The 26,413-nt window shown below is 42.3% G+C and overlaps 1 protein-coding gene and 1 long non-coding RNA gene across 2 annotated transcripts; one reads left to right on the forward strand and one right to left on the reverse strand.

Annotated features, from left to right (window-relative positions):
- Positions 1–6,445: 6,445 nt before the first annotated feature.
- On the reverse strand, positions 6,446–10,767 carry LOC138243395 (BOLA class I histocompatibility antigen, alpha chain BL3-7-like). Its single transcript, XM_069198959.1, has 6 exons — positions 10,716–10,767; positions 9,298–9,429; positions 8,787–9,071; positions 7,788–8,078; positions 7,126–7,248; positions 6,446–6,489 (listed from the first exon to the last, which is right to left on the reverse strand). Exons 1-6 carry the CDS (start codon positions 10,765–10,767, stop codon positions 6,446–6,448), a joined length of 927 nt encoding a protein of 308 aa, XP_069055060.1.
- A 5,708-nt stretch (positions 10,768–16,475) lies between these two features.
- LOC138242920 (uncharacterized) lies at positions 16,476–23,321 on the forward strand. The gene is made up of 4 exons (XR_011191795.1): positions 16,476–16,692; positions 19,797–20,105; positions 21,145–21,459; positions 23,102–23,321. It is a non-coding gene; the product is annotated as an uncharacterized lncRNA (long non-coding RNA).
- Positions 23,322–26,413: the final 3,092 nt, after the last annotated feature.

The following is a 26,413-nucleotide window of genomic DNA, read 5'->3' on the forward strand; positions in this document are numbered from 1 at the left end:
CTCGCCCTCTGTGCTGGTGAATCGCAAGTCCACGTGTGCTGTCATGACCGCTGTCACTGCCGGGAGCGCTGACAATGCTCAAGTGGCGCTTTCTGGAGAAGCAGTCCAACTCCAACTTGTACTGAGCTGACATGAACAGAGCACGGATCTCACGGAGGTCAGCTGTCGAAGCAGCAGGGCGGCCCTTCTGCAGAGCAAGGCTCTGTAGTGCCTTTTAAATCATTGCAGAAAAAGAAGCATCCCTTTTCAGAGTTAAGTAGGGTAAGAAGTGCATAAAGGCGTCCACCTTGTGATTTGGGCCATACTAGCCTGTGGTGACGACAGAAGAATAAAGACCATCTTCAGCCCACGTGGGGTGGGTGTGCATGTCCAACAGTACTGCTCTCGACTCCAGGGACATCCTTTCAGAGTCACAAGTCTGAGCTCAGATTTAAACACAATCATGACCATGGAGATCTGTAGGACACTGGCTCTCAAATCTCCAAAAGAAGACTGGCAATTTCGACAGTAAAACAAATCGCCTGGGTTAATTAAGGTGCAATTAATAAATGAAGACTAATTCGGCTGTGTGTTTTGGAAAAGTGCTTTGATTTCTGAAGGAACAGGTGTTCACTGATTTCAGGTTCACAGCTTAACATTTCACAAAGTACAATGTCTTGCAGGTATATACAGTTGGATGATCATGTTTGCATCACTCTTTTAAACCGGGGGAACAGACAGGTTATGCTTATTTATTGTAAAGTGATTTTCCTTTAGTAACATAATAGGGTATCACTTTTTTTACTGCAAAGATCATTTCCGTGGAGAGGTCATTTTTATGTTTTTAAGGGTCTGCAGTTTTTGTAATTACGTCGAAAGAAAGGGACTGAAATGTTATGGTACAAATATTTTATTGGAAATGGATTATTAAAAAACTGCTTCCGGTGTCTGGCATGTTTCTTACAATCACTTGCTGTAGTTTTGTCTGGTCGTAGGTGGGCACTGTTATGTAACATCTTCAGACTATATTCACGTTCTATTTGGAATTAATTTGAGAATAATGCACACAGTTTTGTAGGTTTAAAAGGGAAATAAATTTATAGCTGAATGCAAAAAGATTGTAACATTTTGTTCAGTTAAAATTCTGTATATATTATAGTAGCCTATACTGTATATATATGGGTTTTATATCTATATACAGTAAATCTATTTAGGTGATTCACCTTTGAAACATTGTGAAATAGCAAGACTTGATATTAATTCCTATAATTCATATTAGTTCCTTTTAAAAGACAAATATTAACCTGCCAGGTCTGCCCTGTGCTCTGGCTACAAAGAGATCAAGTTATGTCATCTTTCACACTGCAATTCCAGGCTTTCCTCGATCAACATAAGCTACTAATCATTGTTAAAGTGAAAAACATTTGGTTACAGAAAATGAGTTCTAACTCCTCTAAAATAAATGTAAAATAGCTTACATCTGAGCATTATTTTTTTTATTAGTGCACTAGGAAATACCCCTCAATCATTACATTTAACGTTAGATATATTTTTTGTAAATTTGAAATCGTTTTGCATTATCTCACAAAATGGATTCTAGGAATTATTTAACGATTACCAATGTATTGTATACACTGTATTCTATGTATTGTAGCAATTATTTGTAAAGGCAGCCCTTGCTCTGCTAAAAACTTCACCACTGTAACCACCCTTTTCAAGATTTTAGTCCAATACTCATATTCGTTGTCGAACTGTCTTTAGTTCTGAATCTATTAGACTATTATCAGCCCAGTGCATAACGTATACAACCATAGCCTTCCTAGGGCTCTCCGACACTTCGTGTTCAGCCAAGCGTGCAGCTGCTCTTTTCCAGTCTCTATAGCCTATGGTCAGTCCGGACTGACCTTATCACTGTCCCCAGATAATTTACTCGTCATTTCTGAGTTTTCTTTTGAAGGGGGTTTTAGAGAAATACCTCTTATGTTGTCTTTCTGATGCTGCAAAGCCGCAAAAAATAGGTTTTGACACGATTTTGGACCCAATTTAGCCACGTATGGCCTAAATCTATTTTACCCCAGCATGCTGGGTCCGAGCTTTAGGAAGCGGGAGCGGGTGTTTCGGCCTCTGTTAGCTCCACGGCAGCAGGTGCAACAGCCATGGCGGCGGCCCAGACACGGCTCGTGGGTCTTGTGGAGATGGTGGCGTTTCGGACGGCTCTGCCTCTGACTCGTGTTCCTGTGACTCCGTTGCGGGAGCTGCTCGTCCTCATGAGCGGCGTGGATGTAGACTGCGCCTCGGCCAGAGCTCGCTGCAGCTAACTTCTCAACCGCGGTTGTTGTAGCACTGGCTGCAATGTTAGCCGCAAACCCAGGATGGGGGTCAGGCTCAGCAAACTTGAAATAACCAGTCAATCTGGGGATCTTTTTATGTCGATCCTGCTCACACTGCTCTTTTTACCGCTGTGCTTTTCGTTCTTGTGCCCCACTATCATATTTTCTACCGCACATTTTGAGGCCGGCTACTGTAAACTTGTACCCGAGATCACCCAATGCATCCGCTAAAATAAATTTGAACTGCGAAACCATTGCATCTAACCAATCATTGGTTCACAAACTATTCAACATTTTTATGGACCAATGGGGCCCACAGGTCTGTTTAAAAACATACCCCCGGCCAATGATACAGGGAAAATATTCCAAGCGAGTTCTGGCTGCTCTTATACTGAGAACTTCCGATCTCCAAAAGAGCTGTGATGTGTGAATTTCACAATGCGCGTTTCTTTCACCAAGACTCACGCGAACACGCCGAGTGTGAACTTCGCGCACACAGAGACGAAAGCTGGAAGTCAAACCGTAATCGAAAGACATTGAAAAACAAAATGTTGTGCTAACCGCATTGACCAGATCGCCAAAGCAGAGTATCAGCGCCAAAGCAAGTATCAGCACAAAGACCTTCTTGATTCTCTGTAGTAAAGTAGGACGAGAACTGAATTTGAATATATTAGAATTTTGTAACTAAAATATAACTTTCAAAATCAACTGAAATTAGAAACTTTATTGTCGTGGAATCTTTATCAAAGAAGAGCCAGGAGAGGTGTTCTCATTCACTCAGTAAGGCATTTATTCATATTGCGCAATAGGGAAAGACAGCAACCACTAGTCTGTGCAGCAAGTGGGAGCTGATTTCAAAGTAAAATAGAGAAAGGTCCCTTATTTTATACACTTAGCTGATGCAACACCTCAACTTTCTTACTTCATTATAGTTGGTTTGTAATACAAAGACAGGCAGCCTTGAAGGACAGAGAAGACAGCTACTGTACGTGCAGTTTTGTATCTGCCTTTTTTGCTGGGGCAGAGATATACATATTCTTAGAACATCCTGTGCCCTTGACTCGCTGAGGTACAATCTCACTTTGTTCATAGAATCCAACTGCTTTTACAACACAGCTCTGCCTGTGCACGACATTTTTAGGATAAAACTTTTCTTCAGTAACTTTCCATTACAATATATTCAAAACAATAATTCTCTATGCAAAGTGATTCCCAATTTCAATCCACTGAATTTTTGGACAGGTTCCAGTCTTTGATCCCTGAGAAAGCTGGGAGTTTCTTCAAAGTAAATTTTTAACTGTCAGTATTCCAGATTTTACAATTAATGTATTTTTGGAAGGTATGGAAAAGAAGACAAAATGACAACAATAACCACATAAAGAATCCATGTCAACACTCCTTCAATCCTCCCTGTGTATCTTCTGGGAACACTGTTTAAAACATTATCTGGGAATTAGTTTGGACAACTTCTGACTTATACTGCCTTACAAACAAGGTAAAATAAATCACATTTAAAACTCGTCCTAGGTTTTATGAATAAGATGATTTATGTAAGGCAAGGAAAAGAACTCTGACATTTATTTTGAGCTGTTTATATATATACAAAGTTGTTTAGATAGATTTAGTAAAGCTTTATCTTTAAGCATTTAAATGTGAATGCCAGATGTAAGGACATTGATATGTTATTAGGTGTTATAGTTATTAGTTCTTATAACAACATAGTTCTTATACTTTGTGAGCTATAATATGGAAAAGAAAATGTTTTTTTCCAATTAATGTGTTATTAATAACAGGTAAATATCACATTTGCAATACAAAATGGTCTAAAACTTCTCCATGCTTTAAGGCGTGTAAGACAGAAATGCAAAATATTACTTGAACTCCTTTAAAAATGGTAAAAATAACACATCTGATGTATGTAAAAATCTTAAGTTATTGTATTCAGATTTTTCATTACCTCTGGCAGAATAGTGTTTTGTGTGTTTTTATTTTCACTTGCCTTTTTGGATCACTTTTCTCCTTTGTATTATTTGACGTTTTGTTAAAACCTGAGGAAAAACTCTCCGTCACGCAAGGTGTCTTCCTGAGCATCCCGTCATCCTCTTCAAGCCGGACTGGGGTTTCACCTTACCTCTCTGTCCACTGGGGGTCGCTGTGGAGCCGAGAGCGGGCTCCCTGCCCAGCAATGCGTGTTTCTGACGTAACTGGCTCAACGGCTCAACAGCTGCATCCTCACCTTGTTTAGCAACCGCTCTGCATCCTGTTTCTCAAAACAGCCTCTTTTTATTCAGCGGGACCAATTTCTCATAAAACCCACAAGGCCTGCAGGCACAGAAGTACATATTAGTACCTTCAAGTTCAGTAATAATAATAAGAAATGCTTTTCTGGACACTCCACTTAAAGCGCTCACAGGTAATGGGGAATCCCACCACCACCAGTGTGCAGTCCCACCTGAATGATGCGACAGGCAGCCATACTGCGTCAGAACGCTCCCCCCACACCAGCTATCAGTGTGGAGGAGAGCAGAGTGATGAAGCCAGGTCATAGATGGTGATTAATAGGAGGCCATGATTGGTAAGCGGCCAATGGGAAATTTGGCCAGGATGCCAGGGTTACACCCCTGCTCCTTTCAAGAAACACCCTGGAATCTTTAATGACCACAGAGAGTCAGGACCTCGGTTTTACATCTCATCTGAAGGACAGTGCCTGTTTACAGTATATTGTCCCCATCACTTTACTGGGGCATTAGGACCCACATGGGCTGCAGGGTGAGCATCCTCTGCTGGCCCCACTTACACCTCTTCCAGCAGCAGCCTTAGTTTTTCCCAGGAGGTCTCCCATCTAGGCACTGACCAGACTCACACCTGCGGAGCTTCAGTGGGTTGCCAGTTGTGAATTGCAGAGTGAAATGGCTGCTGGTTTTGGCTGCGTTACAGAGCTACTGGTCTTTGTGAAGACAAAGGACCCATCTTGACACTTTCTTCTGATCAGCTGTATTGATCAGCTCATTGGGTCGAACCCTGGGCTTCCCCAGAACTCTTGTCTTTTCAATAACGACAACGCACCAAGCCAGTGATGCAGAGAATCAGAGCTTTTATTGACTTTCTTAAATATAATACTGAGACTTAGAGTCTAATTAGCTTAAACTAAGACTCTAATTAGGTTACAAGTTGAAAACAGACCCTATAATACTGTAGTAGTTCAGGTGGGTAGCTGCATCAGCATGTGTAGGCTGCAAAGGAACAAGTAATAGGTCTATTCCATGCTGAAAAGAGAAGAAAGAAAACACATCGTTTGGGCCGTGGAGCCTTCTTCACGTGTCAGAAGGCTCAACGGCCCAAACGATGTGTTTTCTTTCTTTTCTTTTCAGCATGGAATAGACCTATTACTTGTTCCTATAATACTGTAATCAAGGCTTCATGGTTTAAAAACCTGTAGAGTTGAGCGGTGGCCCAATGAGAATCAAGTCCTATAGCACCTCAGTTCCAATAGTACCTGGGCTGTAACAGGAGGTAATCCAGTACATCAATAGGATATAGCCATCTATAGAATACACCCATGTATGGCAGAATACAGATTAGCTTAAGATATAAAAGAGTATTAAGTTTAAAAGAGTATAAAAGAGGTTAGCTATCCAGGGTGTCACAGACACAATCCTGCAGGATTTTTCCTGCAGTCTCATCTGCTGATCATAGACCTTACCAGGAGGGTAAAAATGCCTAATTATGCACATCAGTAATTAAGAATTTAGGTGATCAGATTCATAGCTCTTTACCCCCTAAAGCCTTTGCTTTTAAGGGGCTCATAACAAGACCCGGGCTCGAACCAGCGACACCTGGATCATGGGGCTCAGGGCCGGTGGTGTTGAATTGGCATCCCCTGCAGTGCCTCCCGGTGACCAAACAGTGTCAGTACACCTTGTACAACACGCAGACCTTCATTCTCCAGTGGGTTTCCTGCCGCTGTCCTGCCTGTGCTCTATGTCCTGTTCCATAGGGAAATACAGTCCGGTCAGATGCATTTTACTTATGAAAAATATCTAATATTTAAAAAATATCCTTCAAAAAATAATGTAGGCCTTGTGACATCTCTGCCCATACAATGTAGAGTTTTTCGCCTTGTCTGTACAGCTTCTTCAGGGACCAGAGCTGTTGGAAAAAGTGTTGCTCTGTTCTTTTCCTGCAAGACACAACAGGAGAGGTCAGAAGGTCACACAGAAGCCCAGAGAGAACTAGCTGGGCAGCTTGTTCCACACTTCCACCACCCTTTGTGTAGAGAAGAGCCTTCTATCCTGATTAGAGGACCTCCTCCAGTTGTGTCTTGACAGAAGCCGGGCTATGGTCTTGCACCACATGGCTGGGCAGCTTGTTCCCCATTCCCACAACTTATTGTGTTTATCTTACAGCAACAAGCTGGCAGCTGTGTTGCCGGGCAATTGTACAATAGTTACATTATATGTCATAACATTCCTACAGTCAGAGAGGCCTCCCACTGTCAGGACTCATCACAGTCATCCTGGGCTGCAGTGTATCTGACCTCAGTGCTCATACAGCCGGGACTCTGGGCTCCTAGGATGTCAAATCACAGATCAGTGTTAGTGAGACAGCAGTGAAGTGCTCTAATCTGAGCTGTGTTGTAGCTAATGGACTGTCAGATGAAACCCCACCTGCGTATAATAATAAGCAACTCAGATACATTGCAACAACTTAATTGCAGATCCAACAGAAATTCCCCCCCAAATTTTTTTTTTTCATTTTCTCCTGTCTCACCCTGTCTCCTATCTCTTATGTCTGCTGTCCATATTGATCTTCTCACCTCTCTCTCCTTGTCGTTTCTTCCTCCAGAGGACAAAGGCAGAAACGAGCAGCAGCAGAGCCACAGTCAGAACCCCGATCACCACCCCAGCGATGAGCCCAGTGTTCACGTCGGGCTCTGGATCTGTCAACACTGTAGAGGGACGACTGAGCTCTTGATGAGAGTACAGTATGTGTCTGTTTCGTTGTGTGTGATTTAGTATCCAGTGTTTTCTGTGCTCATTCTAGAATGAGGCTGAATTGGTATATACACCCGGGTTGTCACAATGTCAAACAAGAACCTGCAGAGCTGAGCCCAACAGCTGAATGTCTGTTCTGTCTTTAGGGACAGAGATCCAACTGTGGAGAATCTCTCTCACACATCGTCTTCTATTTCTGTGAGAAGTGTCGTGCATTTTTTACCGCACATCGACACCGAAACAAATTGATTCCTGGCTGATTCTCAGCTTCAGTAGTTCACTCTCCTGTGTTACTTGTTCACATAGCTCTTATTCTGAAGGTTTGATCACAGTCCACACACCAGTGCGTCTCTCAGGACATCCTGCTGGTCTGGCCTGGCAGTGCAGGTCTTGAGAGTTTGTGCCAAAGTCCCAGTCATCCAGGAGACTGACAGTGCAGGAGAGCACTGATCACCAGACCGGGATAGGTCTCTCTCTCACTCACCCCAGTTCACCTCCATCTTGTTGTCCAGACCGCTGTGCTGGACCCTGCAGGGATAGTTGCGTCTCTCGCTCTGCTCCTCCTCACTGACTCTCAGGCTCTTCCTCAGCTGGTAGGTCCCGTCTCCGTTGGGCAACACCTTCCCCCCTCTCAGCTCCTGCTCTGGGATGGGATGCCCGTCTCTCAGCACGGTCACCTCCACGGCCCGGGGGTAGAAGCCAGTGGCCAGGCAGACCACTTCTGTCCCCCCAGAGACCCCAGATTTCTTCTGAAAGACCCTGACCTTGGGCTTCACTGCAACATGTGGGAATAAAGAGTAACAGTATTTTACATAGAAAGTTGATCTTTTATGTCATCAGGCAGTGACTACCACAATGTCTTGCTTGCAGGTTTCTTTAACTGTCCTTTCTGCTGTACAGAAAAAAAAAACTTGCATTATTTTAATGCATGAACTGTAACTAGTTTTGTCATCATATGACTCCTACCTTGGCTTCCCTGTATCAGTTACCAGTTATATTTCACATTGCCTTTAAGCCCTGATGCTGAGTTGTAAAGAAAAGAGAGAAAAATACAGGACACTGATTACAGCAAACGCACTGGCAGCTGTTACTGGTCTTTTACACATCCCTAATGCCCTGATACCACTGACCTCTATGTGTGGCCACAGCCATGCAAATAAAGGGGTGCCCACTATCTGGGTCATTCTGCTGTCTGTTGCTCACTGACCCAAACCACAGTAGCAATAATTATGATATTAACTATTCCAAATCCAAGCACAGAACTGTGTAAACTTTGCCAACCATTCAATTAGAATTCCAAGCATTCTGTGAATAAAGCACAGTGCCCACCAGAATAACACATTCCAGCAAAGAAACCGGAAAAAAAAATGTAGCAACATCATCACTCCATTAGGGAATTGATGGACAGTACACCAACATTGGGAGAGTGCTACAGTGTGGAAACAGCTCAGGATGTTTCTGGCCACTTGTAGAGGAAATACACATAGACTAAAGAGCTGTCCTCTCCTCATCAGCCTGTTCCTCTCCTGCAGCAGGTAGCTCTTCAGGATCCGGCCACACAGTGGCTGGTAGACATTCTCTGTCAAGAACTTAGTGGCCTGCAGCCGTGCCATATCAATGACTACTTGTGGGATGAGCAGAGTCCAGCTGTGGCTCTTCATGTTGTAGACCACCACATCCTGGTCATCGTAAGCGTCCCAGCTCTCGTTTCGGGCCGTACCGTCATCGCCCAACTCACAGCCAGCCACTGCCTGGTAGGTCCGTTGACCTGCAACGCACAGATCAGGCACCTCTGCAAATATCCCTTTCCAAACTGTGGCCTGTGGCGTCTGAGGGAAAGTCAGTGTGATAATATAACCAGGCTACCAGGATGGGGAGGAAACTGGACCAGACCGAAAAATCCTATGCAGTCCCTGGGAGAACATGCAAACTCCACATAGAATGAACCTTGTTCGTGGCTTCCTCGACCTCGGAGCCTGGATGCCAGTGTCGTCAAGAGATGATCTTCCCAATCTCGCTGTCGTAGTATTCCACCTGGATATCGTCCACCATTCCCACAGCCACAAACTCCGGCATCTGGGTCTGTCCCATCGTGAGAGTGAAGAAATACCACAGGGAGTGCGAGTCTGGAAACAGGACAAGGACAGGAGAATGAACTGGACAGTGCCCACCATCCCCCTGACCACTAACTCTGGGTCTGGCCCATCTGGAGAGTCCAGATTAACCAGAGGGAATAAGAGTGAGAGATCGTTCCAACCTGATCTGCAACATGTCTGAAAATCCAGCTGGACACTATGCTGTTCTTTGTAATTGAACCGATTCCCAGCACAGTGCAAGAGTGTATCTGATAGTGGCGTATATAGAATCTATAGAGAAACAGAATATAGTCACTGTAGATTTCAGCTCAACTCGGTTAATGGCCATTTTAATATGAACCGTTTAACTGAGCTGTTAGCCCAACTGATGAGTTTCACTTCCAACTCTCAGACCCCAACACTGCTGTGCCTGTCAGAATTGTAACTATCGGAATGAAGAGGAAAAGGGATTTTTTTTTATTTTTAAAACAGAAAATCAAGGGCGCAAGCTACACAGCACCTATGTACAGCAGCAATTTTTAGACTGGTGTTACATTGAAAAAAAAAGACTAGCGCTGTTAACCGGTTTTTACACACGCCATCAAGTGGTCATTAAGCAAATCGGTGCTTCCATGATTTTACGACCTATTTTGATAACTGGACCACTGGATGTTAACCAGTCATTGGTGACTTAATGTTTTTTTTTCCAGGACACAAGAACATTTTAACTGACTGAGAAGCCATGCCCCCTGCTCATCGCTCTACAAAACAACCTGGTGTTTAGAGTGTTACAAAACACCAGCAGCCATATCACCCTGCAACTCACAACTAGCAACCCACTAAAGCTCAGCAGGTATGAGTTTGGGCAGTAACTGGGTGAGAGACTTCCTGGGAAAGCTGAAGTTGCTTCTGGAAGAGGTGTTAGTGGGGCCAGCAGGGGGAGCTCACCCTGCGATCTTGTGTGGGACCTAATGCCCCAGTATAGTGACGGGGATACTACACTGTAAAAAGATGCTGTGCTTCAGAAGAGATGATCAAAAACCACAGGGTGTTACTCAAAAAGAGTAGGGCTGTAACCCAAACTGGCCAAACTATCCTCATTGCTTCCTCCCTCTGCTATCCTCCCCACTGACAGCTGGTGTTACTATTTTGGAAACAGACAAAAAGACCTGCAATGTGTTAATTTCCTGGCGTTTTACCAAAATTCACAAATTATGTGTCTATTATTTAGACACAGACACAAACACTCAGACCGGGAATTTTTCAAATTTCCCCCAAAGTGCCGCTGGTGTTGAAACTTGCTGCTTTTCTTGAAGAGCAAAACATTTGGCACCCACCCGCATGGACAAGATCCCTGCAGCAGAGAAACATCAGCGCAAAGACCTTCATGGCTTTTTCCGCAGCAACTGATTAACGGGAACACAGCCTGAGCCAGTTAAGGCTGAGGGCATAGGGGTTAGTTTATCGGTTATGCGGAAACATCTGGCGCTAGGAGTCTGGAGTCGCTAGGTACTGTAAAAAAAAACATGTGCCAGTTATCATTAACTGCAAAAACAAATGTGTCATAAGAGCCTTGTCCTCACAGCTCACTCATATATGTGCAGCCAATAGCATTCGACGTGTCAGCTGTTACAAAGCGGGTTAACACTTGTGTCACAATAACACAGACGGCACATGTACGTCACCTGTATGTTCCAGCCAGCGAAGCTGGTCTTTTCTTTGCGAAGCGAAACACAGAGGAAAACTTTTTTTTTCACTTAAATTAAACCAAACAGCGGAAATCATTTGGGATTACGTGGGACAAAGAACGCAATTTTGGGAGGGGCAGTTAGATAATGCACACAGCTAAGACTGAAGACTCACATGTGAATCTAATATTAAAGAAGTCACATTTAAGAAGTAACGCTGAGCTGTAAACAGCTTGATAGCAAGAATCCAGAGTCACTTCGTTTAACGGCATCGTCCCAGTGTGACGTCACAATGCCGGTCACGACGACATTTAATTCAAGTAGGGCAGCTGCGTCAGCATGCGTAGGCTGCAAAGGAACACAGTAGAGGTTTATTCCAGGCTGAAAACAGAAGGAGAGAGGTGTCACCGTTTCTTTTCTTCTCTTTCCAGCCTGATGACATGTACACCATGAGCCGGTTAGACTGAATTTTGTGAAAGGACGTTAGTTCAAACATGAGCGATTGTTCTGGAAAATCATTTTTGAACAACTACATGGGGAACTTAACGAAATATAAAATAAGACAACTTGCTTCATAAAAGCAGTAAACACCTTGTTCATTCTAAGCGGAACCAAATGGTGTTATTAAAGCCATAATTGATCCTACTCCAGCTGCTCATTGTAATCAAAAAGAAAAGGAAAAACTGAATATGATGTAATGGCAGTTAGAGAGATTTATGTAAGAAAAGCCAATATTATATGTGTGTGATCAAGAAGAAAATAAGAAAACAAGAAGGAGAAAAATACTTTTTCATACTTTTTTTCATTTCTGCTTATCACCTGCCAATGCAGTTAGCATGTGAAAGAGGATGACGTTAAAGAGAAGAGAGAGATGGGCAGATTACAGCATGTGTTGACAGATTTGAAGGGGAGATTAGGTGTATTTACAGGAAGCAAATAGCAGGAAGACTGTGCCCCCACTAAACCACACCACACTGTGACCACAGGAGACAGGAGGCTTTTCTCAGCTGCTGAGGAGCTCAGTGATCATGGCCACTCAGGCTCAGAGGCTCTGGCAGCAGTCAGGTCTGAGAGCTTCTCCTCATACTGACACTGGAGCTCTGAGAGTCAGCCTCCATTCTGACAGGAACAGCCCTGTACTGGTCCTCAGACACACTCAGAGGTCTGTGATATTAATAAATATGTCAAGACAAGATCTCACTCTATTGTTAAAATGGGATATTCTAGCTCCCTCAGTCACGTGGATATCAGACTGAGAAAATCATACTGGCTGATTATAGTCTAATGAAATAAGAATTTCAGAAGAAGAAGTGATCTGCTATCCTTAGTGGGTAATTGAAAAGTAAACTGTAGTGCCCCCGTTTGTCACCAGCACAGCTATGGAAATTATTTGTGCCAAAAATAAAAGTGAGGTTGATATTCCAATTTGATTTTTTTTCCGGTATCTTCGCTGGATTGTGTTATTCTGGTGGGCACTGTGCTTTATTCCCAGAATGCTTGGAATTCTAATTGAATGGTTGGCAATGTTTATACATTTCTGTGCTTGGATGGGGAATAGTTAATATCATAATTATTATGATCAAAATACATTTTTTTTAGAACTATCCAATTCTCATGTATATGCTTATATTGTATTTCATATTTTTTATTTGCTTAGTACTGTAGCTTAAGTTTTCATTGAACCTCAAAGTTTGGTGGAGATTTGACTGTACTGTAGCCCTGCTGTCTGTCATATCTGTATCTGTATCTGTATCTGTGTTTCCTCCAGTGAGACACAGAGCTGCTCCTGTCTCTCCTCTCCTCCGCGCTGCTGGGAGAGGAAACAGTGATGTGTCTCTGATATATATGGAGAAGACTGAAAGGGCCCTGTGTGATTGGCCGTCCCGCCTGTGTGAGAGGTTCCTGCTGTCAGTCTGAAAAGGCAGTGCTGTGTGTGATTGGCCGGGCGGGGGGCTGTGTTGTTACTGGGGGTCCAGGGTGCGGAGCAGTAGCTCAGTTGCCCTGTGGGCTCAGGGGTGAAGACAGGGGTCTCAGCTGCGCTCTGTCCTGATGACAATGGAGAGCTGCCTGTCCATCTTCTCTCTCGCTGTCCTGGTGCTGCACAGCTCAGCCAGTAAGTGGGACTCAGCCATTTTATTATTACTGTCAGATGTACAGTATGTAAAGAGCTAAGTGTGTTAAAGACTGAGGTATTATTGAGATTCCATTTTATTATTACAGACTGTGGCTTAATTAGAGATAGAACTCTTATGAAAGAGAAAAGTATTTCTACTGAAGGTGAGATCTTTAGCCTGAATAATTATGTCACACAGGTGTAGTATCATTGATATCATGTTTGTTAAATAGAGAATTATCAGAGACTGGGACATCACTGGAGGTAAATGTGTTGTAAAAGACTGGAGTATTTTGAGCCAAGGACATTTTAAGGTTGGATAATACAGTAGTTATGTCATTTTGTAGAGTGGAGTAATTTAATTGTAGGAACTTTTCTGTGCATACTGTGTTAATAAGAAGACTATTAATTACCTTTTTTATTAAGTAGTGTGTTTGTGCCAGGGGTTATTTGACATATTTAGATAATTGTTGCAGCATTTCTAGAGACTGGGATAGTTTTATCACAGAATCTTGTCAAATTAATTACTGAGGAAGCCTGTCTTTGTTATGGGGTGTTACTGGACACAGATACCACCAGGGCAGAGTGATAATACTGTCCAGTACAGAACGCAAGTCCTGCTACATAGCACTGACTCTCCTAGAAAAGTAGATTGTTAGTGAAAGTCTTGTCAGTGAAACACAGTCAGCACCATTGTTGTTTTAGTTATATACAGTAATTTCATGAAACAGGAGCCCCTAGTTTGGTCTTACAGCTTCCTGTTTTTCAGAACCATTTATTTTGCTGCCATTATTCCTCTTTGTGTGTTCAGACAGTCTGGGGTTCCTGTCTTGTGTCTGTGTGAGATTTAATTGCAGGTATTTCCTTTGGGATTATGGGATTTGTTCAGCCTGGAGTATTTTTTTAGAGGAAGCTATATTACATAGGAAGACAATTGTTTGTGATCGAGGGATATGAAAGAGATACAGTACAGCTATGTTTTTTTACAGTGTAGAGAGCTGCTTATTTTGAACATTAACACTTTAAGACAGTAGCTGGTTAAGAGAGACAGGGGGACCGGAAAGTTAATGGAGTCTGATGAACGTTCAGAAGGAGGACAAGTCCCAGTTCCTCACACTAACACCCCCACCACTGCAGCAGCCTCCTGGTGTATCTGGGGGCTCTGACCTCCTCATCTCTAGTGTGTTAGAGACAGCAGACGTCAGGACAGCCTCTTCCTGCAGCTCCATCACTGGGGTCGTCTGTCTCTTCTGAAATGTGTTAATGGTTGCCGGTTTATAGCCCTGAGGAGCTTACACAGAGGTTACACAGAGGAGCCCCATTTCCTCTCAACACCAGACTCACAGGAAAATTGTCTTGTGTGGTTTTGTCTCATGTGGTTTAAAGAAAAGAAACGCAACGTCTGATGTACACCATGTACACCAGGTTTGCTGTGTTTAGACATTAAAAGGGACAGGCTGTACTATAGTAAAGGTGGCATTCTTTACTCCTTCAGAAAAAGCAGAATATCAATTATTTTTAGAAAGTGGAGTCTTATTAGTCACTGAGGCGTTACAACAATAATTTAACACGTAGAGGCTGTACTGTAGTAAAGGTAAAGGATAATGTGTAGAAAATATGTTTATACAGTATCTGACTGATGATTCAATGATAGCTTAATCATTTTGTGTTTTGAGGTTATTTAACTGTATGCTGGGTATTATTTTTTATTATATTGCGATGTGTGTGATAAGTGTTTTTTTTTTTCTTTGTGGTGTGCATTTGGAGTGTATAATGTATAAATAATGCAGTGTTTTAAGCTTTCATAATGAAAATGCAAGTTTGGATAATGAAAATTAAGTATACTTAGTTAACAGGTAAATGCTAAAAATACAATAGGCACACATTAACATGTCTCCAGAGCAAAAGAAATGTATGAATGTAAAGCAAAATCGATACTACAAATGAATTGTCATATATAATGGAAACAATATATATTCCAAATATTCCTGAATGTGAAGGTTTAAAAACAAATCTAGTTAAATATTCACTGGAAATTGAGTAGGTACTGTACATGCTAATGTATATTTTAGTATAGTATGTAAATCATCTGTTTATTATAAAGGTATTGTACTGATTGCATTTTCATTTTCAAATGTGACTCTCAGAGCAGACTGATTCATCTCTACCACATACATACAAAGTGTTACCATGCAGTTATTATGTTTGGGACCTAAGACGCAGATAAAACAGTCAATCTGTGGAGTCTGCATTTAAAATGCATACTCAAATGCAAGTTTTTAAGCCGGATAATGAAAATTGAATATTTAATTAATATTATACAAGTGAAATATTTAATTTGCCTGTCACCACCAGTTGAGAATCAGGACCAGAATGTCTCAGGACAAAAACACAAGAACATGGTTGGTAAACATATTTTAGTTAAACATACAATAAACTTATCTTATACATTTGGAATATGCTGTGTTTTAAATGGAATTCATTCTGTGAGTCATATATTAACATCTATAAGCTGAAAAGACTTTGTTAAGTGAAAAAAAATCTGAATGTAAAAAATCAGTATTAAAAATGATTTGTACTACAGTATATAAGGGAACAACATTACATACTGCAAACTGAAAGTGAATGAATGTTTAATCTAAAAAATATCTAGTTATATTTTAACTAGATAATGGTTCATTAATGGTATATTTAAGCACAATCTATAAAGCACTTATCTGTTTGTGAACATTTTTGTACTGTTTCTATTTTGTGTTTTCTAAGGTCTCACTTTCAAATACAACACACTAAGTAAAGAGACACATCATTAAATCTCACTTTATATCTCTTACCTTATATGGACAAGCAGGCAGCAGCCAGTGGTATCATACAGTTTTTACATATAGGACCTGAGACACAGATACAACAGACCATGTGTCAGTGATGTAGGCTTCTGACTCCACAGTCACTGTCCACTGCAGTTACCACAGCTTCCAGAAACCCAGGAACACAAGTCCTAGAACTCTGACATCACACATCCCTGTCCAATGTACTGATCACAGCTCTCAGAGCACAGTGGTTAATGTCTGTGTTCTGAGAGCCATAGTCACTACGGTTTTTATGTCCCCTGTCCACTATAGGGACTATAGCTCCCAATACCCAGGAAGAAAAAGTCTCAATCCTCTGTAGTCATAGTCATGCGTATTTATCTCTCTTTCTCCAGGCAGTTCTGATGTGAGGCTGGTGAATGGAGCCAGTCCCTATGAGGGGACAGTGGAGGTGTATCATGGTGGAGAGTGGGGGACAGTACGTCACTCTGGCTGGGATCTGGATGCTGCTGCAGTGGTGTGCAGACAGCTGGGCTGTGGATCTGCTGTTTCAGCACCAGGAGGAGCTCACTTTGGACCAGGGTCTGGATCAGTCCTGCTGAATTGGGTCAACTGCAAGGGGTCAGAGGCTGCGCTGAGGGACTGTGGAAAACAAGAAGTGAAGCAGTATAGCCCTCCTCCTATGATGCTGGAGTGAGGTGTTCAGGTAAGAGACGCAGACTCTCTCCAGTCTCCAGCACTGAGGAGAATTAAAACTCATCTATTTATCTAGAGTCCATTATCATGATCCATCTGTCCATCCTCCCATTCTTACTGCTCCTGTCCTGCTGAGAGCTGTGACAGCACCCCTCAAAGTCACTGTGTGTCTTTTCTCCTTCTGGATTGTATTTCCTGCAGTGTGTAGAAAAGATATTGAAAACTGTCTGAAACCCCCAACCCCACCTGTATGATTCCTGTTACGTTTTACAATTGACCAATAAAGAGGCCAAAGGACAGTGTTTGATCATAAGGCTGTAAATCTACAAATAAATTTACAGTATGTGACCGATAGATCTGTATAAACAAATTTATTCTAGTCTTGATTTGAAAACTCCAGTTTGTCCTCCTTGTAATTCATCAGGATCATTTTCACTTACAGTTCTGCTGTGTCTCTCTTACTTCTCCCTTTTCTCTATTTAAATTCAGATTCAAAGAGCTGTATTGATCAAAGAATTACAGCATTGACATTGAACATCAGTTGCTTTTCTCTGATATATTTACAAACATAACAACAATGACCGCATTCTGTGAGATTGAGTGAAACAAATTAGTTACAACAATATCTAAAAACTATAGAATAAAAACAATATGACTGATATGTATTCTCAAAATGTAATCTATTACAAAGTAGAGGAGATCTCTCAGCTTCCTGGTCCATTTGGTAGTCAGTATTGATCCAAGGATCTCATCCACTGTTTCTTCAAGAAAGCTGGGATATCTGGTAACCTGTTCCATATTCCTACAATCCTTTAGCAAACTTGCCCTCAGTTCTCAGTGTACATAGAGTATGGAATGTTTTAAATACATCATGAATACATTCACATTCTTAAAAAATAACTAAAAAATCTGATATAACATCTGTTTCTCTAAGGAAAAATGTCCCTCTCCCTCTGTTTTATGTTTTCCAGGGTTGAGGTTACAGAAAATAAAAACGCTTTGTAAGTTAGTGTCAAACCCAGAAGCCAGCTGCTGTATACAGGCAGCTATTTGGATGAACACAAATAAAGCCTTAATTTCCAAAGTAGTGTTTAATTATTTACAGAACAATAAAAACAACCCAAAAACAAAAAAAATAAAGCTAAACATTTGAATGAGCATCTTCACATGAAGGAATACAACAGGCAGTTAAGCTGCTTACCAGCTCTTTAATATCTTTCTCAAAAGTGATCAGTCCCTTCCTTCTGCTCCCATCTCATCTGGGAGAACTGCTTCCTGATTTTAAATGTCACCTTACAGGTGACTGAGGATGGCAGATCAATCTTCATGGGTTTGACAGAAATCACAATCTTGTCTTGTCTCCACATGCTCATCCCTTTACAAATTAGAAAATAATATGTAGGCAATGTACCTGAAATAAGGTCACATATGCACACGTCTGTAGCCAATATATACTGTAAATACATGAAGAATAATACTGTTTCTATTAATCTTAATAGAAGTGAGCTTCGGTAATTGAGCCTATACTTCCTCAGGGTCTGTTTCTCTTTACTGTGTCTTGCCCTCAGCTAGTGTGTGTTGTCATATTGTCCAGAGTGTCTGTCAGTGCCCAGGTCAGACAGTCCTGCTCCAGCAGTGCCAGACTGTGACAGTCCTGGTCTTGCCCAGAGTGTGTGTCAGTGCCCAGGTCTGACTGTCCTGTTCCAGCAGTGTCAGGCTGTGACAGTCCTGGTCTTGTCCTGAGTGTCTGTCAGTGCTTAGGTCAGACAGTCCTGCTCCAGCAGTGCCAGACTGTGACAGTCCTGGTCTTGCCCAGAGTGTGTGTCAGTGCCCAGGTCTGACTGTCCTGTTCCAGCAGTGCCAGGCTGTGACAGTCCTGGTCTTGTCCAGAGTGTGTGTCAGTGCCCAGGTCAGACAGTCCTGTTTCAGCAGTGCCAGGCTGTGACAGTCCTGGACTTGTCCAGAGTATCTGTCAGTGCCCAGGTCAGACAGTCCTGCTCCAGCAGTGCCAGGCTATGACAGTCCTGGACTTGTCCAGAGTATCTGTCAGTGCCCAGGTCAGACAGTCCTGCTCCAGCAGTGCCAGGCTGTGACAGTCCTGGTCTTGTCCAGAGTGTGTGTCAGTGCCCAGGTCAGACAGTCCTGTTTCAGCAGTGCCAGGCAATGGGGAATCTTTTCTTTGAGTATATGACATGCCATTCTGCTTCTGTGAATTTGGTGATATGGATCAGTTTTTTTTTCTTCTGTATTTATTAAGTCTACATCCCTAGCTACACTGGGAATCATGAATTGTAAGAAGCAGTTCGAAAATGGATGGATGGATTTGTGATCAGTTTCTATTTTTACTTATTCTACAGTCAAATGTGTTCCACAGGTGGCATCTTCAGCACTGTGGTTATTGCTATGAACATGTGGAACAGCTGGAATGAGGGTGATAGTTTGATTTGTAGTATTACACAAACTGATTAATTTAGTGTCTCTGATTTTCATATCTTGTATTTGCCCCAGCGTAAAGGTAATGATGCACTGAACACCTTCTTTGGAGGCACATGTTAGAGCACAGAGGTGGAGATTGATGATTTAGAGTCTTTGATCTTAATAGAGTTTAACATTCATCTACAATTATTAGATGTACATGTATCTACATTATTTCTGGAGGAAAACAATCAATTTAAAACAACATTCAGCCCTAAAAGATTTTTTGGTTTAACTATCTGATGTTGACCTTTCAGATTGTCTTCTGACTCTCCTCTCTTTCATTTCATTTTTATTTATATCCTATTATCTACTTTTTTATCTATATCTATCCTATTATCTATATTCTTATTGAAAGCACTCTGCATTATTGTACAATTGATTGTAATAGTGTATGTATTTCTAAAATGTAATTTTCTACGCCAAATTGTAGGTGTAAATCTGTTTATGAATGGAACAATAAGAAGTCAAGATTTAAATTGAGAATCTATCATATTTATTTTTTCACATGAAGTTGGTTTATTTTCATAGGGTAGTAAGTTTAATTCTCACAGGCACCAGGTTCAGTGGCAGTGAGCAATGAGCTGCACTATGAGAGATTACCTGCTCAGACTGACAGCCTGTAGTTCTCTATTGCAGGTTTTGTGAGGCTGGTGAACGGACACAGTCTCTGCTCTGGGAGAGTTGAGGTGAATCTCAAGAACACCTGGACCTCAGTGTGCGACTCTGACTTTGACTGGCAGGATGCAGAGGTTGTCTGTCGGGAGCTGGACTGTGGGGCTCCTTCGGTGATACACAGAGGCGCTCATTTCCGACAGGGCCAGGGTCCAGTCGGGTCAGAGCAGTTCCAGTGTACAGGACAAGAGTCCAAGCTACGGCACTGCCCCACTGCAGCCAGGCCAGAGCAGAGCTGCTCCCAGAGCAGAGCTGTGGGTCTCACTTGCACAGGTAAGATAAGATCACTTAACTAAAGGCAAGGTTGTTGTCATTTGTGAGTATTGTAGTATTTGTGAGTATTTGTGGGTATTGCAGAGGCAGTGTATGAGACTTGTGTAGGACTAGTGTAGCACTGATGTTGGACAGTCCCTGTGTCCCTGGAGGTCACATCTTAATTAATATCAGCTGTGGACCTCCAGTTGGCCTATATATAGGTAAATGAGAGATCTAGTGAGACATGAGGAGCAAAATAGATTACCAGTGTCCAGGAAAATTATTTGATTGAGACTTTGTTTTTGTTTTTATTTTTATTCATGTCTTGGATTTGTTAATTTTAGTTGTTTTGAGTCAGATTAGGACAGGGAGTTAGCCGAAGACTTTTCTTTTTGTGTTTGTTGTGTTTTCAGGTTCACAGCTAGTTACTTTTTTAAATTTTTCTTACTGATAGGACCTCGCATATAACTGTGATATTATTTAACTAACGTTGTATCTGAGATTGTCAAATAAACTAGTACTCTGGTTTGTTTTTTCAAAAACAGGCACAAGTGCTGTTTGTTTTTGTTTTTTTTTGCGGCTCATTGTTAGCCACAACGGGCACACCTGCACACTCTCTAAGTTTTGGGAAGGCTAGGTGGGAGCATAACACAACGCTCTTCTTCAGGTCTAAGGCTGGGGTTGTAGTGATGAAAAATAAAAGTGAAAGCCTTCAGCTTGGAGGCTGATGATCGGGCAGTATTTGTTCTGCGTCTTCTTCTCCTGGTTGTCCTTCCTGGTTTCATCAGGCCTGGAGCAGGGAGCACATTGTCTCCTGTGAGCTTCACATCACTATCTTAGGTGCTGGGAAAGCTTGGCAAAAATAAAAAGTAACACATCTTGAAGAAGCCTTAACATGGCATCACAATATTTGTTCTTAGTCAAAGCTTTCTGTTGGTCTCTCGGTCACTGAGAGCTGGATGTTACAGTTTTTTCATCTTATTGATTTTTTTTTTATTGTTGTATTTCATGTGCCCTGTTATGGTGTCATGCTGATGAAGTTCTCTCCTATCTGCAGGATACACAGGGTTCAGGCTGGCGAACGGCTCGGACTCCTGCTCTGGACGAGTGGAGCTGCAGTACGACAGTAAATGGGGGACAGTGTGTGATCAGTGCTGGGACCTCACAGATGCCAGTGTTCTCTGCCAGCAGCTGGGCTGTGGGGAGGCTGTAGCAACACCAGGACAGGCCTGGTTTGGACAGGGCAGTGGACCAGTATGGGCTGATGTGTTTGATTGCAGGGGGAATGAGAGCCGTCTCTCAAACTGCTCTGTCTCCTCATGGGGGAGAGCAGTGTGCTCTCATGGACAGGACGCAGGAGTCATCTGCTCTGGTGAGAATGCAACCATCAAACCAATTTACATCTTGATAATTAAACATGTTAACTACTAAAAATATATGAACTCGGGACATGCAGCCATTACATGCAGAATGTAAATGTGATTTTGACACATTGCTGGTGCTCCACTTCCATCAATCTTGAACTTGAACTTGAACTTGAACTTTATTGCCATATGTAACCGGTACTGGTACAATGGAATTCTTACTTACAGAAAGTCTCTCGATTGTAAAACAAGTGTAAAAAAACAAAACAAAGTACAAACAGTGCATCAAGACAATGTACAAACAAACAATAGACAATGTGCAAGTAAACATGCAGGCAGTTTGAATGTAAACAATACAGACGTGTAAACAATGACTGGAGACGTACAATAAATAAATTACAATGAGGTAGATGGTGATGGTGTGGGTGTGGTCCGAGGGGGATGGCTAAATGTGTTCGCCAGTTTCACTGCTTGTGGATAGAAGCTATTGAAGAATCTAGTGGTAAGTGTCCGTATGCTCTTATATCTCTTGCCTGAGGGCAGTGGGGTGAAGAGCTCATGCCCTGGGTGGTGACTGTCCTCTGTGATGGCCAGAATTCTACCACGGCAGCGGTCCTCATAGAGCTGTTTAATCTCGGTGAGACTGCAGCCGATGATCTTCTGGGCCATATTGACCATTCTCTGCAGTGCCTTTCTTTCTCGCGAAGAGGTGTTGCCATACCACACGGTGATCCCGTTGGTGAGGACGCTCTCGATAGTGCAGCGGTAGAAGTTCACAAACACATGTATTGGCATCCCCCATCGCATCCCCCAATCTGTTGGATCCTAGTGAAAAATTGTCTTTTAAATTGAAATTCCAACCGTTTTCTAACAGCTTCATCCAATTTAGGGTCATGGGAGAGTTGGAGCCTACCCAAGCAAACAACAGGAGAAAGTGATACCAGTCCATCACAGTGCACACACAGACACAAACACACACCGATACCTGGGGCAGTTATCCCAAAATCTAAATAACCTGTCAGAATGTTTCTGGACTGTGGTAGGAAATCCATGTGAACATGGGAAGAACATGTAGGTCATTAGTGCTGTGAGGCAAGCAATGTTAACTACTGCACCACAATGCCATCCAATAAATGAAACATGATGTCCAAACATTTTGTTGAAAAACTGTTAATAATTAACATTGGGTGGAGTGGTGGCTCTGCGGCTAAGGATCTGTGCTTATGGCTGAAAGGTTGCTGGTTCAAATCCTGTGACTGGCAGAGGAATCCTGCTCTGTTGGGCTCCTGAGCAAGGCCTGTAACCTCAACTGCTCCAGGGGTGCTGTACAATGGCAGATCCTATGCTCTCTCCCTGTCTGTGTGTGTCTCATGGAGAGCAAGCAGGATATGTGAAAAGATAATTCCTAATGCAAGGAATTGTTTAGGGTTAATAAAGTGATATTATTATTATTTAAAAACAATGCTTCTTGAGGTTGAACACATGGATGTGTCATGTTAATTTTACCAAAAGATAACGATGAAATCAGTCAGGTATGAACAAATTTTCCATCCTTTCACCTGGACAAAACAAATTCTCCATCTCCGTGGGCTGGTTTTATGGTACTGATATCTGACTGACAATAAAACGTGATGTTCATTTATTTTTTAGATTCATCCTTGTCAGCTCTAGATGGTGGAGTCCAGCTGTCAGGAGGAGAGAGTCACTGTGATGGCCGGGTGGAGGTTCACTACAACAGCACCTGGGGGACACTCCTCCAGCACTCCTGGGGCTACAGAGAGGCCTCTGTGGTCTGCAGACAGCTGGGCTGTGGCTCAGTGGTGCAAATATACAACTCCTCTCTGTATGAGACAGGCGACAATGCTGTGTGTCTAACAGGTATTCAGTGCTCTGTAGTACAAGTCTATAACTCCTCTCTGTATGGGACAGTGACAGCACTGTGTGTCTGACAGGTATTCAGTGCTCCGGGGACGAGTCTCACCTGGTGAACTGCAGTTCTCCACAGACAGTTAGCTGCAACACTGGACAGGATGTTGCCCAGCTCTGCTCAGGTAGGAGCCATTCAAAGTATTTTTGACTGTTATCATATGCAGATTGATATGTAGGACATAAAAGACAAACCCTAAAAGATTTGTCACAAAATATAACAGCTGGACCTGTTAAGAGTTAAAATATTGTATGAAGTGATATTTGTTCCTATTTTAAGTCTTTTGTCCATTAATATAGACTGATAATAGAGCTGGGATAAATGTTTCCTGAAACTTGAGCATGTCTGTAGAAGAAGCTCTATATATTGTTCGATCCAATCATCCCTTTCTGTAGAGATGCAGTGTTTTGTCATCAGGTTAATGCACTGCTGACCACAGATGTGAGGCCTGTGCTTCTAATTCATTAAGATCTCCTTTCTTGCAGTTGTGAGCAACAGAGATGAAAACTGAGAATATTTGCATGACAAGTCAATACATTAATAAAGAACAATGAAACTCTACAGCCTAAGGAAACAAACATTTTATCTATTCATTTTTTTGAAAGAATGATTGGTGGGCATTACCAGAACATATGGATGTAGATGCACTTACTACATCATAAGCATTGAAAAGTACTGGTTTATTAGGTCCATAAAAACAATCTTTTAGTGTTATTAATGATATATAATGTTTTATCTTGAATGGGCTGGATTTCCATTGATATAACAAGAAAATAAACATTAAAACATTCAGAATCTGTCACGCCCGACATCCCTCCCTAGAGGGCGCTTCACTGCTCCCATTATTGTTCGTGTGATTAAGCTCTCCAGGTGTACCCTTTTAGTGTTATTATTTAAGACCAGCTCTTCCAGTCCTCGGGGCTCATCATTAGGGTAAGATGTTGCGAGGCCTGCCTAGCACCAGGACACCCTACGCCCGTCTCCTGAGGGCATAGGCCTCATCCCCGACACCTCCCGCTTCCTGAGCCCGGGGTCTGGAGGATCTCGCCCCGTCACCCTTGGACCTCCATGTTTTATTTGTCCGTGTGCTCCCCCCTCCCGGGGATTTTAACTTTGTTGCGTCCCAGGATGGATTTCTAGTTGATGGACTCTCGGACTGTGCTTTGACCTGCCTTTGGACCCGTTTGGATTTGGATGCCGTTTTGTCTTCCTCGTACACTGTCTCACGGACTGTCACTATTATTTTGTGCACTATTAAACCCCTGTGTGTTCCTTTTTACCACGCCTCCTGTTTTCTCCAGCTCTTACCGCATCGCATAGGGTCTTCTACAAGATCTGACATGGATTTCAGTCCGTGTTCGTGACATAATCTTAACAAATCCATTGGAGATGGAGTCTCAGGTTGTCACAGAATCCAGGGGAAATTTCCACCTGGAAGAAAGTGCCCTTAAACATCTTGGGGTGCAATATCTTGTGAAGTATAGACAGTAGAGGCCTGGACCAGGGCTTGAATTGAAGCTAAACCCTTGGATATTAAACCTGAATCATCACATTTCTCATATGTCTTAGTGACATAGGCAGTGCTAGAGAGGCTATATATAGGATTTAAGCAGTAAAAAAGAAGACTTCTTACAAACTGATTGCTAGAATCTGATTGATCTGCACTTGACTGACATGCAGGCAATGAAGATTAAACAAAAACTTGTTTTTTGCTCAGCATTGCCCCAAACAGCAATGATATCTCTCTAAGCCTCAGAATGGTCAGAATTCATTGACTTATAGCTATTTCTATTCGGGTTTTCTACAGACACTTAGTTTGAAGACAGGGTAAAAATCCATAGTTTACCCCTTGTTATATAAAACATTTTTCCCTTATAACTCTATAATCTGAAATCCTCTATGATGCATAAACAGGCTAACCAGAGAATTACCCTGCATCCTAAATGAACAGAATATGTTCTCACTAATATAATGCCGAAAAGTGAATGAAAATCTACTTTCTATTCTAAACCTCCAACTAGGAGAGAATGCCTTTAGCCTGAGGATTGCACAATAAAGGAAACCTGAAAATGTTTTAATGTTCTTAAATTACAAGACTGCAAGGTCTCTTAAACAAGGTTCCATTATTTAACTAGAATTTTATCTCCAGTTCTTCTTGTCTGACATGCCTCCTCTCTCTTCCTTCCTTCAGTTACCTCTCTCTTCTTTCTCTTTGTTTATATTTTATCCTGTGAATTTAGTCTGATGACAACTCTAATAAGGAGGTAATTCGAGTAAACCAAAAGATTCACTTTGTTCCTCTGTGCTTACCAGTTCTGCAGATATGTAAACTAATATTTTTGAGACTCCTAACTTTTTTTTAAGAGTCAACGTTAGCTTGAATGACACCACTCCAGCCATAATGATATATATGTCTCTTTCCTAGCCCAGCACTCCCTCAGGCTAGATGAGGTAGGAGGTAATTGTATCAGCAATGTTTATAGAAATTCACACCTGAAGAAGGCTCCACGGCCGAAACGTTGTGTTTTTTTTCTTCTTTTTTTCAGCATGGAATAAGCCTATTGTTCCTTTGCAGCCTACGCATGCTGATGCAGCTACCCACCTGAACTACTATGTTTATAGGAATGTGTCTTTATCATTTGGTCCTGCCTCTCTCCTAGCCCAGCGCTCCTTAAGGCTGGTTGGAGCAGGAGGCGATTGTGCTGGGAGGCTGGAGGTTTATCACAATGGCTCCTGGGGGACAGTCTGCGATGACTCCTGGGACCTGGCAGACTCTCAGGTGGTGTGCAGGCAGCTCCGGTGTGGGACGGCCCTCAGTGCCCCAGTGCCAGCCTCCTTCAGCCAGGGAACTGGACCCATCTGGCTGGACGAGGTGGGCTGTATGGGGAACGAGTCGTCTCTGTGGGAGTGTCCTTCAGCAGGGTGGGGACAGCATGACTGTGGACACAAGGAGGATGTGAGAATCCTGTGTTCAGGTAAACGAACGAAAAAAAAATCATCCATATTCTCGAATTCCACAACGTGGATATGGTTTG

This window comes from Lepisosteus oculatus, chromosome 14, assembly GCF_040954835.1.
Source record: "Lepisosteus oculatus isolate fLepOcu1 chromosome 14, fLepOcu1.hap2, whole genome shotgun sequence".
In the NCBI taxonomy this organism is placed as follows: domain Eukaryota; kingdom Metazoa; phylum Chordata; class Actinopteri; order Semionotiformes; family Lepisosteidae; genus Lepisosteus; species Lepisosteus oculatus.

What these genes read in the sequence shown, in the direction of transcription:
- LOC138243395 (XM_069198959.1), bottom strand. Translation starts at nt 10,767, where the DNA reads ATGAAGGTCTTTGCGCTGATGTTTCTCTGCTGCAGGGATCTTGTCCAT. An exon ending in CAAGATGGAGGTGAACTGGG is followed by an intron (nt 7,249 to 7,787) that starts GTGAGTGAGAGA and finishes CAGTGTTGACAG; the next exon opens with ATCCAGAGCCCGACGTGAAC. An exon ending in GAAACGACAAGGAGAGAGAG is followed by an intron (nt 6,490 to 7,125) that starts GTGAGAAGATCA and finishes TGTGTCTTGCAG; the next exon opens with GAAAAGAACAGAGCAACACT.